General features: G+C 32.2%; 1 protein-coding gene across 1 annotated transcript; it reads left to right on the forward strand.

The window, feature by feature from the left end:
* The first annotated feature begins 7737 nt into the window (after nt 1-7737).
* WOX13 (WUSCHEL related homeobox 13) lies at nt 7738-9959 on the forward strand. Its single transcript, XM_089612324.1, has 3 exons — nt 7738-8115; nt 8704-9207; nt 9515-9959. The coding sequence occupies exons 1-3, from the start codon at nt 7881-7883 to the stop codon at nt 9598-9600; spliced, it is 825 nt and encodes a 274-aa protein (XP_089468450.1). The 5' UTR covers nt 7738-7880; the 3' UTR covers nt 9601-9959.
* The last annotated feature ends 3855 nt before the right edge of the window (nt 9960-13814 follow it).

Raw genomic sequence — 13814 nt, forward strand, 5'->3', positions numbered from 1 at the left:
TTAATTATTATTATTTTTTTTATCTTGAAAATTTACAATTCAGTCGTCCTGATTTTTTTACCTCCTTTAAGTTTAAAGTCTAACTCCGTCCCTATTCGCAGGCAATCCGACTCGACCGAAAAGATAGTCCACTCGTGGTGACGCGCAAGGTGGATTCACCGGGAGGCTTATCACAGATTGAACCTATTATACAATCACCGGGTACCTCGTTTTCTAACTACCATTTGTTAACATTATGCAAGGAAATTCGAATATATGTTATATAGGCTTGTAATCAATTGAATCACGTAGCTTGCTACTCTTATTCCATGTTTCCTTATTGCTATGCCATCATAAGAAAAAAGATTAAAAAAATAAAGAAAGAAAAAGAAGAGCTAATTTACGAAGTCAAGTGCATCTTCCTTCACATGCACATGCAAAAGGTTTGGCTGAGTGGTTGTGCTCTGTTTTTCACATGCATGCAATCAGTCACACAATCAAACTTTAGATCAGAGAAAAAAATAATCAACCTTTTGATGTTTCTTTTCTTTAAATAATAAACGTTCACATTGTAAACAAATTATTTTACGATTTTAAGAGAATTATAATGAAATGGTCAGGTATACAATCTATATTATATATATATATACATATACATATATATATACATATACATATACATATACATATATATATATATATATATATATATATATATATATATATACAGTGACGGATCCAGACGGTCAAATTTTTTTTTAAGTCCGAAATTTTTTGCTTGTAGAGGGTCAGGCCTCTTGAAGCTTGCACCTGGTCCGCCCCTGTATATAGACATATATATATATATATATATATATATATATATATATATATATATATATATATATGCTTCTCTAATATATTAATAAAAGCTTAAAATATTTAAATTACAAAAAATTAAGATTCACCAATACTATTAACTGTTGTTCCTAAAGCAATTGTGTTCTATCTAACTTGCAATAAAAATAAGATATTCTAACCTATTATGAACAATCAATAATAATGACACTGAGTTTTACCCTGATTCGATCATGAATGATCTACTCCAGCACTTCTGAGCCTTTCCTTATTGATTCAAGATACAATGATCAACGTCTATCTCAGACCTTTTCACAAACACCTCACGTTCACTCATCGAGAACCTTTTTCCCTTACAAGTATTCTCTCACACGTGTTTCCCAGTTTGTTCTAATATGATCTATATCTGTTTGACACTCTCTAATGCCTTTATATACCAGGCTTACACACAAGGCTCTACTAGCCGTTACAAGCAACCAAAATACTGGTTGTGTTTGGTAGTTAACTCAAAAAGTTTTTGTTTTCTGTTTTCTAATTTTTGTAGTTATACTGAAAAACTGTTTTGTAGTTGTTTTCAAAAAGTTGTTTGGTACTGTTTTCATTTTTGTTTTTGAGAAAGTGAAAAAACTGAAAAAAGTGTTTGGTATAGTTTTCATTTTTGTTTTTGAAAGAATGAAAAGAGAAGATGAAGAGAAAGAGGAGAGAAGAGAAGAAATTTTTTTTCAAAAACACCTTTTATTTGTTTTCAGTTTTCTTTACTTTTTTCCAAAACAACTTCAAAAATTTTTGAAATTTTTTTCCAAAAACTTAAACCAAACATGTTTTCAATTTTTGTTTTCAATTTTTTCAACTCAAAAACTAAAAAACAGTTTTTGAGAGGAGAAACAAACATCCCTACTAACTCCCTAAAACATAGATGACTTGTGCTGGAAGTTATCTCACCGCTGCTTGCTTAAGCGAAAACCCTGTACTGATATTAGATGATATGTCAACATTAACAAATACTTACGTTTTCACCTGTAATACATTATGTTGTTAGAGATAGAGATCTTGCTTAATTGAGATCCATGCTCAAAGAAAATAGATCTCAAATCTAAAGTTCAGATGTAAAAAATGAAAATAAAAATCACAATGATAAAAAATTTGTGGAACAAAAGTAAAATTGTATTAAAAATATGGAGTACTGAAATAATAACTTGTAAAAAAAACTCTCCGCTAAAAATGTGGTCAACCGACTGTAATTCACACGACATAGATGGTTTGTAGTTGTGGGGATAATGATGACTCTCACTTTGACGCGAACTTGATGGAAACCGATGAAAGTAGTATGACGAAGCAGAAACATCATCCCCTGATATCAAAAGCCTCACGTAGAATTACAATAAACGAGTATCTCAACTAGTATTCTTGACGCTTGCAAGCCTCACGAAGGACTTGTTGGTATGTGATCTAAATGAAGGTTGGTGTTTGATCCTTCATCCCCATAGGCCATGGCTCACGGCCCAGGGAAATGTCACCATTCTCATTTGTGTGTGTGCGTGCGCATGTGTGTTTGTGTGTGTGTGTGTGTGTGTGTGTGTGTGTGTGTGTGTGCAGTGACGGAGCCAGAAAAGCCCATCAGGAGGGGCTAATTTGAAAAAAAATTCAGGGGGGCTTGATTGTAAAAAATTTATAAAAATTGGGCCAAAAGTATAAATTTTCAAGGGAAAAAAATGTAATTTTTTTAAAAATGGGCAAAAAGTGCAAATTTTTTTTTTGAGGGGGGGCTTAAGCCCCTCCTGGGCCTATACTGGCTCCGTCCCTGTGTGTGTGTGTGAGAGAGAGAGAGAGAGAGAGAGAGAGAGATTTTGTTTCCAATGAATGTGTCTAAGGATAAAATATGAAATAAATTCAAAATATCACATAACTAAATCAAATCCCTTAATAACTTTTGAATCGATTATTAGTTAATTTTAAAGATTCTTAAAATATTGGATATTTTGCAATCTTTAAGTTTTGATTAGTTCGTTTTCAAATTATATAAAGAAAAATCACATAGACTAGGTCACTTGGGACGTTGAATTTGCTATCTAACCAATGTTTTATACATGTTTAAATCTAGTCACATTTGGTGTCGTGATCTCATTAATCATATAGTGTTTTACATGATTGTCTTTATATTTTCATATACGTTAATTTTGGTAAATAACTAATGCAAAAATAAACAAAATGTTGGTTAGTTCATTAAAATCAAGTTTAAAATTGGCTAAATAGCTACAACGCCTTTATATAAAATATGTGTGAGTAATTGATGTCCCAACAAAATCATATCATTATGAAGAATTTGTTACAACTAGTCAGTCTCTTGACTTCTTTTAATACTATAGCCAAAGTTTCATTTTATTAAAAAAAATAACTCGCCTGAAGTAAATTAAAATAACTAAGTTACTTTAATTTATTTTCACATGTTGGGCTATTTTTTTTCAATAAAATAAAATTTTAACTATTTTTAAAAATAAAGTTGGATTATTGGATACTAACCTAATTGTTTATGTCAATATTTAATGGTCGATGGGGATATATGTATAATTTATCCCCACACGGAATTGTGTCCAATTCCTACTAGTACGCGTGTTACTCATTGCTGAAAAAAAAAAAAAAAAAAAAAAGAGAGAGAGAAATTGAGCCCATAAATCCAGCATCCAATTACCCACGAATCTCAATATTCTCTCTTTTGGGAAAAAGTCCAAATCGAGAAAATAAAAATGAAAAGAAGCAAAGTCGCGGATTATGTACCAAGTTCAGTTTATAAAACATAATAATAATGAAAAACAGCCGACATTCGATGGTTTCACATGCTCACCCTTTAACAATTCTTATCCTTTCCTTTTCTCATTTCCACTTTATGTACAGATAATTATGATTCATGAATCAAATTATTTATCGGATTTACTTATTACTTTTTATTTTATTATATAAATAAACAACTCAATTTAGTTGGTGTATTCCACTGTGGTTTTTGGCCTTGGATAAAATAGATTGAGATTTGATCTTATTCCAAACTGATTGTATTTGATTGATCTTATTCAAATTGATTGTATTTAATTCAAACTTAGCAAATCTTATGTGATTTTTTTTATTATTGCAAAATTTAATCAAAAGATTTTTTTATTGAGAAAATAAAACGGACATAAACAAGAATGTGAGATAATTCATAATTAATAACAACATTCAATGACCGAAGTTATCGAAATGACGTTACTTTATAGGTTCATCTTTCAATTCAATCCGAAAAGGTAAGTTATTGTATTCTTTGTTACGGGTCATATGTCTTATATGGTTCAAGAGATAATTTTTTAATGATGTTATTTCATGAATAATGTATGATCTCGAATACAAGATGACGTAACGCAGTGAGATAAATGCGAAAATACTCTATACCAATATTAATGAGATAAACGCCTTCTTTAAAAAAATTAAATAATCAATCATATCAATATTTTCATCAAATTTTATTTTCAAAATAATAAACTTGAATTTCTTCATGACACCTAATTTATATTATATTTATAATTCATCTAGGACTCCATCAAGAATCCATCAATTATTCTTTTTCGTTCTTATCATTTTTTTCTTCTTTATTGTTTTTTTTGTTGTGAATTTTGCTAACTTGATCCATTGTTTATGTTTTTAAAAAATTGGTGGATATTATAATAAATTAAGTTCGATTTTTATTGGGCAACTTAGCTAACTAATCATTTTGAAACTTCAAAGTAGTCATTGTTTGAATACTTTTTTGTTAATTAGCTAGCCAATCTTATTATCTAAGAAAAAAAGATTGTAGTACCCTCTAAATTGCTTCATGCCCATTTCCACGAATATATGTGATGAAAAAAAAAAAGAATTAAACGAAATAAACAATAATCTGTATCACGATTAACAAGGCAAAAATGAAGCAAAAGCATAACTAAACAATTTGAAAAAAGAAAACCAAACGACAAAATCTCTCCCTTGGCTATTTCTTTTCTCGCCAAAAAGTCTTAATATAAAAGAAAAAAAGAGAACGAAGAAGACATGAAAAACCGCAATGCTTAAAATTCAAGAAGAAAATAATGACGACAACATATAAACAATAATTAACAGTTATTAACTACGGAAAACTCCAGAATTTGGAAACACGATAAAATATTAACAATTATTACCAATAATTAATTGCGAGTTTTGAAAGAAAAAAACCATAAAAATCTAACCTATTAACGGATATTAGCAATAATTAACTGAATAATTTGAAAAAAAATAATTCTCATCGAAACTAAACGTGTAGTTTGATTCCGCATTTGATTGCAAGCTTGATCACGTCGACGAAGGCGAGAGACTGCCGATCATGATGAAGAGAGAGAGAGAGATTGGATCTCAATACTAAGGAAGAGAGAGATTATGTTTTCTAATTTGGTAAAGAGAGATTAGATCCAAAAATTTAGGAAGAGAGAGAGATTTGTTTGTTCGTCTATGAGGTTAGTTTTGAAAAGAGAGAGAGAGAGAGATTACATCCCGAAATTAAAAAAATTTGAACATGCTTTTTTCCTTTTGAAAATCAATCTTATTTCCTCGATTACAAAGGGTATCTCTGGTACAAATTAATTCAATTAACTTATAACATCATCAAAAACGTTGGCTAAAATGAAATTTTCAAGTTTGTAGTGCTCTAGTTGGTCACAGTTTTGATTGTTATTTGTGCCTTTTTAACTAGTAATCGAATTTTTTAAAGAAAATATAACTGGATGACTTTATAGAGTTCAATACATTTTATACATGCTATAATTTATGGAAAATTACCAAAAATTATCGATGTTTTTTTTTCATTTTTGTTCTTTTTCAATGAATTTGATGGAAACTATGAATTCTCACCGTATCCGATTAAAATCCACCATAAAAAAAATTGCCATCGAAGCCTAAAAGTAGTTTATAAATGATCATCAATTTGTTGTAACTAGCCAAGTTTGTCATTCTTATTGGGGGAATAGCTCAAGTTTCATTTTATTAAGCAAATAACTCATATTTCGGCTCAGACCATAACGCCCTTGGTAAATTCGCGAATAAGTTAATTTAATTAACCTCCTGGAGTGAGTTAGGTTAATTAATTACTTTACTGGTTGAATATTAGTTTAGGTTCTGATTTTTTTGTGAGTAAAGTTAATTTACTAAATGATTGAATTCAGAATTAGGTTAATTAATTGAATGCTTTGGATATCAATTGACTTAAGTTATGATTTTTGTAATTTTTTTGCGAATTTCAAATCCTTCACGAATCAGTTAATTAATTAACCTAACTCACTCCAATAGGTTAATTAAATTATCCGATTCTCGAATTTACAAAGTGTCTCTCCTCAATTCCCTCCATCGCCGCCGATTTCCTCTCCGCCGCCGATTCCTCTCCCCCCGCCGATTTCCGAGTCAATCTGAGTCGTCGATTCTCCGCGAGTTAGGGATCAGCAATTAACTGTTTCTTCTTCTTCTCCACCTCCGATCTCTCACCACACTCTCTCCTCACCAGTCCGGCCGATCCTCGCCGTATCTTCCATGCGCCGCCAAGCAGCAGATCGTCTTCCCTTCTTTGTCTTGTTCCTCGACGCCGTGGTCGAGCTGGTTCGTTCCGGTGAGGTCGAGCATCGCCGCCGCTGGAGCTCGACGGAATCGACGTCGTCTATGGCGGATCTTGACGGCGTCTATGGTGGATCTCGCCGGCGACGTTAGGGATCAGCAACGAGGATGGACGACGATTGGCGACGACGCGGCGGCGTGAAATGGATCGGCGGCGTGAAGTGGATCGATGGCGTGAAATGGACGAAGACGAGGACGAGTTTAGGTTTAGGTTTTGGGAAAATTGAGTTTTGCTCTTATATACGAGGGTAATTTAGGTAGTTAAATATTAATTGAGCTATTCACTTAATTTATTCAAATTTGAACTATTCTCCTAATTTTAATGGGTTGATTGGGCTAGTATCCCCACACGCCCTCTCGTAGTAATTTTATACAATGATGGTTGTAGATGTGTAATCTAGACCATTTGATCGTGTACGGCGGCTAAGCCATGCATAATAGAAAATACCATACATATAAAAATAAATAAATAAATAAATAAATATGTATATATATAAGTGTGCGTGTGAAAGTATGAAACCAAAAAACACGTCCAAGACATCTGACAGGAAAACCGTATTGCTATGTGTTGGATTCAGACACTGTCATCATTATTATTGATATTTTATGTGTCACGGTGCTCAAACAAACACTCACTTTGGCCAATAAATGCTAGATTTGAGGCCACTGTCATTAGGACTTAAAAAAAAATATATATATATCTTTGGACTAGCTAGGGATGTTTATTACTTCTTTTCTTTGGACAGATTTCTTACTCTGACAGACTGTAAAGATCTAACATCAGAACAAAAGAACATTCTTCATCACTCGATCTTTTGCAATGCGAGTAAATAATTAATATCATCGGAATTACCAGCAACGCCGTGTCCATTTACATCGTGTGTTTCACTCACTATGATTGATTTATGATACAAAGCAGGGTAAATAATTGAAAAAAATTCAACTTGAGAAGCCTGTATTCTGTTTTATTTTAATATTCCGTAGTTATCATGTATATAATTGTAATACTAATGATACAATTATCGATTGATCAATATACGTGTCAGTTTTTTTAAAAAAATATACATAAATGGTACATATTTAAATTATACTTTATTTTTATATTATTTAACCATTTGAAGCTAATTAAACTGTTGTAAATAAAGTCAAAATTCATAATCATTAGACAATTAACCAATTTTAAAAAATACTATAAAAAAACAAACTCAAAATTGCCACAGTACTCAAATAACCGGTGGATAATAGGTAGCACTAGAATTTTGTACTAAATTGTTTATTTTAAAGTAAATTCACAAACTTTACCCTTTATTGCTCTGTTTTTCTTTGTCCGACTCTTTTTCCTTTCTGCTTTTCTTCTTCTTCTTCGTCTCACCAGTGACCGCCTTTGTTGGGTCTGTTTTGTGGGTTTGAGAGAGAGAGAGAGAATGATGGGGTGGGATAATAAGGCACAGCAAGAGGAATCAGAAGTGAATCGTCACAACAATCATCATCATCATCATCACAACAACACAGCAAATCATAATGTGGGGCTTCCGTACGTGAAAGTGATGACAGACGATCAATTGGAGACTCTGCGCAAGCAAATCTCAGTCTACGCCACAATTTGCGAACAGCTCGTCGAGATGCACAAAAACCTAACTTCTCACCCTGATCTTCCCGGTCAGTCACTCAGTCCTTCTCTTCTCTTCTCTTCTCTCTTTCTTGCCTCGCTCCATTTTTGTTTCTTTCTCGCGATTTACGTGCCTGATCTGAGACGTGACGTGAAAGCCAACCCTTTTCGAGCGGAATTGTTTATTCCAGTCTCTCTCTAATCGGTGTTGATGATATCAGAACATTGTTTTTATTAGACAAAACTCGTGTTGTGTTTCTTTTTGCTGGGATTTTTTTTCCCCTTCAGAGCCAACCCTTCCGATCCGAACTCAGTTAATCCCCCTAAAAAAAAAAAAAAAAAAAAAAAATTCAAACTTGGACTATGTCAATTGTACTGCAGTGTATTCTGATTTTCAACCGAGTTTAGTCTCTCACAAATTGTAAGAGTGTTGCTTTTTTCAGACCAAAAACTTGTTCTCTTGGGTTTCTTTGCTAGTCTCCCTCAAATGATTGTTTAAGTTCTTTGGACTGTGTCAATTGTACTAAAGTATAATTATCCTTCAGACCGAAATTGCTGTGTTGGAACGTCTATAATTATTCTTTCAGAGGCAAAAACCCTTTAATAATTTGGTATGTGTGTGTGTGTGTGTGTCTTAGGAGTCCGTTTAGGGAATCTGTACTGCGATCCGATGATGACATCAGCGGGGCACAAGATCACGGCGAGGCAGCGGTGGACTCCGACGCCGGTGCAGCTTCAGATATTGGAGCGGATCTTCGAGCAGGGAAACGGGACACCGAGCAAGCAGAAGATTAAAGACATTACCACCGAGCTCGGCCAGCACGGCCAGATCTCCGAGACCAACGTCTACAATTGGTTCCAGAACCGGCGGGCCCGCTCGAAGAGGAAGCAACACAACCCATCCGAGTCCGAGCCCGACCACGAGCCCGAGCCCGAGGCCGACTCTCCAAAAGACAAGAAGACGAGGGAGTTCCATCACAATCCCGAGGGTGCTAATAATTGCTTCCAGGGCTCCGAGATGAACAACTCTTCCTCCGACGACCTTCGGTTCTTCGACGACCATGGAAACAAGCCCGAGCCCGTGTTCCAGTCCAGCGGCTTGGCTCAGATGCCTTTCTACGACGGCCTTCTCTCAAACCCGAGTGAGTATGGTCTTTCTTTAAGAACGGCAACGTGTAAAAAGGATTCCACTTCATAGCCCAAAAAGCTCCAAACAAACATCTTGTTAGATATGCTGGAAATGATGAAAATTCCCTTGCTCTTAATGTAGTTTCAGTTGATCTGTGTGTCAAAGTTGTCAAGACCCGAAATAAAAATTAGTAGTAGAGACCCAAAAAAAAAATAGTAGAGACCCTTTTTTTTAATTTAATCAGTAAAGGAACACAAAAGGTTTGAATTTTTCGTTTCCCGTTTTGTTTTTTTTTTTGAATTTTTTTTATTGTAATGTAGGAAGCGAGCACTTGGGCGGGAAGATGGAAGTTGGTGGGGCTTACAGCCTTTACGATCAAGCGGAGGACTACAGAATGAACGGATGAGAGGCTTGTCTCTGATGTTTTGCGTCCGAAGAGTGAGTTGGTTTTTGGTCTGGTAATGTTTGTGAATAGACTAGAAGAAGAAGGAAGAAAGAAGAAAGAAAGAAAGAAAGAAAGGAACTGGTTTTGCTGATATCAGATGGTGGTTTTTGAAGACTTGACATTATATTTTTTGGCACTGTTATGAAAAACAAGATTCTGATTTGTGGATGTGAAAATATATATTTAGTTACTACTTACTTGGTAAGGCTAGAAAGACAAAGGCTAAACCCAGCACAGTTCTTCCGTTTCTCTATAGTGTGTATTTTCTTGGCTTACCAGCTTTTCTGAGGGAACAAGCAATGATCTGAGTTTTTTTAGAAGCCTTTGTTTTCAAGTCAGTTCTAAGGCTTGACTTGCTTAATCACCACGTATATTGTTTGTTCAAAAGAATATTTGTGACATAGAGAACTAATTTTTTTGTTCCCCTGATTCAAGACTACAACCAATCACTATCTATAAGGTGGTTTCATTCTTCTGAAGAAAATGATGAAGAAATGAAGTGAACAAAACTTACTTGCTGTCAACCCTTTTGCAAAAATAAAACATACTCGCGTTTATTTAGCTAATGTTTCAAGTTTGTTTTAAAAAAAAAAAATAGTCAGAACTCAGAACTACACGAAGGGTAGTAGTTTTTAAACTCTATCCATTTATAATATTAGCCTTAATAATTATCTCGGATGATTTTTTTTTTTTTTTTTGTTGATAAATTGGATGAAATAACTTTAGTAGCAAACGTTTGTTTTTTTAAAAATCATTCAGTAACCAGAATTGTAGCTAATTCGTAAATACATTTATTAAATATCTTCCTTAATATTAGGGTTACATGTTATGTTCAGAATCAATCACCGAGTTATTCAAATTTTTAGATTTTGGATATTATTTTCGTTATTGAAGGCAGTTATTATTAATTAGAATTAAATATTTGAGCGCTTTCTTCACTGATCACATCATTCTCACATCTACTAGTTCAAACTTCTCACAAGTTTTAGTAAGCTTTCGTTTATCCTCGTTAATTATCTCTTTGTTATTGATTTCTTATACAGGTTTTTTAGAGTTTATTTTCTCTTAAACTCATTCATTATCATTTTCTGGTAAGGTTTTGTTTATACTCGATAATTATTTCTTTGTTACTGATTTCTTTTGCATTTATCGACCATGGATGCGAATTTTTTTTGTAAGCAACGGTTGTCAATCATTGATCATGGGTGACTTTAATTATTGTGAAAATGTATGTATAAATGTAACGTGTAGTAATGTTTGTTCACTTTGTTGAACTCGATCTTTTAATTGGGTCATGTTACGGTAACGTTTCATATATTCCTAAATAATCACTGGATTTTGTTGGTAGTATGAAATATGAATGACTGATGAGGTATTGAAAGAGTAAAAACTACTTCGGATATCAGGAATTGTCAGATTCCATGACACATTCGTCAAATCGGGTAGGAACGAGTTCAATATATAGTCGGTCCTAAAATATTTTCAGACGCAGTTTGGAAGTGGATTTTTCATTCAAATTAGATTGAATAAATCCTCTTTTAGTCTTAGATTCGAAACCTTCTAACTCATATGAATGATCGAACAACTAGTAGCTCCAAATTGACTTCCTGGACTTAGGATCGGTCTAAAAAACGGTGGTCTTCTTAGACCCATGAGTTAGTGACTAATCCATCCTTTGATAAATACGAGATATCTCTTAAGTACTCTTTAATTGTCTTCGAAAATTTCTACAAGCACAAAAGAAAAAAGCAACAAATTATTCCAAAATTTCGAACATAACATGTCAATTAGAAGACGAAGATAAACCATACAAAGAAATAGTGAACATTATCAGGGTAACGTTATCTCTATAGTGCCCATAGAGTTCTAAACCGTCTCCGTTATTGATATGGAAAGAAGACGATAGATGTTTCCGTTGATAAGCTTACTATGAGTCAACCTGAGTAAAATGACTATATTACTTTCATGAAATCATATTCTTAAAAAGAGTCTCACATCAGGAATTAGGAAGTCTCACATCAATTAAAGAAATGAGATATATCATTTGTGCTTCTTAAAAAGTCACGGATTACTCGTGTAATAGCTAATTTTAACAAAATATATTTAAATATATATATAAATAAGATATGCATAGAGCTTCGTGATATTTTAACTAACTATATTTAAATATATTTTTAAATAGAACTAAAAATGAAAATTCAATTAACTTAGGTTAACCTTTAACCGAAAATTTAGGTTAAAGGTTCACCGTTTAACCAAATTTTTTAAATTAGGTTGACCGAAATTAACCGAATTATTTTAATATATTTTATTTAATATTTAAATTTATTTAAGAAATTAATACCTTTAATTTCATTATAATTAAATTAATTAGTAAATTGATATAATTAATTTTTTTTAAATGATTATAAATTCGTATGTAAATTTTAATCAATTTAAGTTTAACTAAATTAATTTTTTTAATAGATATTGTATTTTATATTTAATAAGTCTTATAATCTAGGTTAACCAAAAATTAATCGGTTAAATTAACCGAACGGTTAATTTAGGTTATAAAATAAATCAAAAGTATTTGTTTAACCGAATTTGCATCTTTAAATAGAACGCAGATAGACCATTAAAATTATGTCTATAATTAGTATCGAAGTAAAGCGAAGATACTCATAAAAAGAACTATCGCATACAGTTTACGCAATATTTTCAAAGGGAAAAATTGGTCCCCTATACCGGAAGTGGAACGGACACAATGAAGCAGAATGTCATTGAAACATACATACATTTCTGTTGATTTCGAAATTGAGCCTCAGTTTTATTGTTATTATTAGGGGTGTGCACGGTTTGTTTCGGTCTAAAATCGATCCAATAATCAAACCGGACCGGTCTAAACGGTTTTAAAAAATCAAACAGGACCGGAGCAAATAAGAGAAAAAATTGGACCGCACCGTTTCAGTTTAGAGTAGACCGTTTCAAACCGTTTTAAATCGAACCATTTTATACCGCTAGATCGTTTTAGACTGTTTTAAACCAAACCGTTTTATTTTGACTTGTTTTTAATTATTTTTTCTTAGATTGTAACCGGTCCGGTCCAATTTTGAATGGTTTAAGACCGGACCTTTTTATACATTTTTTTAATTTTTTTTTTAAATACTAATCTTTCCGGTCCGGTTTAGACCGTGGTTTAAAATTTTTAGATCGGATCAGACCGTTTATAAGTACAAATCGGATCGGACAAGACCGGTGAATTTTAAACGGTTTTAAAATCGGATTGTTGATTGAAAATCAGTTGTACGGTCTGATTTACAGTCTCGACAGTTAAATGGTCAACACATGGTTATATTAAATGGTCGACGCGTGGCTGAAATTTGTGCAAAATCCTTCTCTCTTTACTTCTCACTCAAACACCTTTGCGCTTCTTATAAACAAAATTAACTGTGAAGCCAAAGGGTATTTTTCAACGTAAAGCCAATACTACACGCACAACAAATCAATATATATATTCTAATTTAATATATTTATTACAGATTTAGTAATTTGGACAAAAGATAGAAATAAGTTCGTAGTATATCATTGACTTTCTAATCTTTACAATATATATATATATATATATATATATATATATATATATATATATATATTGTTAAAAATAATTTTCCAAATCCAACTTTACATGGTTTATAATTCAAGAAATATGATTTTTTTTTCAATCTTATATCTAATATGTATTGATATTATACTATGCTAGTGTAATTTTTTTTTTTTATTATTTCTTTAAAAATTTACAATTTCACAATTTCCAAAATAAAAATATTTGATTTTTTTGTAAGAAATTTTTACTAAGACCATCTACAACTATGATCAGGGAAACAAGAATTGTATATATATCCAAATAAAAACATTTCTATTAAATAAAAAAGAGTAATCAAAGAATATTTTATAACATAAACGATCTCTAGATTTTTTTAGTCAAATTATATATAAAAAAAATAATTTTAAAAAAAATATTTACCTAAATTCTATATTTATAGGTGATATTTCATTAATTATTTGATAATATGAACTTTTAATCATACGCATACTAGTAGTCTTAAAAGTTTCTTAGACCAATCGGCAATTTGTCATTTCTTTTGATATGCCGTATGGCAACATACATATAATGGTCCCGTTGGACACAACTT

Source organism: Urtica dioica, chromosome 4 (assembly GCF_054948205.1).
Source record: "Urtica dioica subsp. dioica isolate 48M chromosome 4, U.dioica_male_clone48M_v1_H2, whole genome shotgun sequence".
In the NCBI taxonomy this organism is placed as follows: Eukaryota; Viridiplantae; Streptophyta; class Magnoliopsida; order Rosales; family Urticaceae; genus Urtica; species Urtica dioica.

Excerpts from the sequence above, each read along its gene's own strand:
- WOX13 (XM_089612324.1), top strand. The coding sequence starts at position 7,881 with ATGATGGGGTGGGATAATAAGGCACAGCAAGAGGAATCAGAAGTGAAT. Across the intron at positions 8,116-8,703 it reads TTCTCACCCTGATCTTCCCG|GAGTCCGTTTAGGGAATCTG; the intron begins GTCAGTCACTCA and ends TGTGTGTCTTAG. Across the intron at positions 9,208-9,514 it reads CGGCCTTCTCTCAAACCCGA|GAAGCGAGCACTTGGGCGGG; the intron begins GTGAGTATGGTC and ends ATTGTAATGTAG.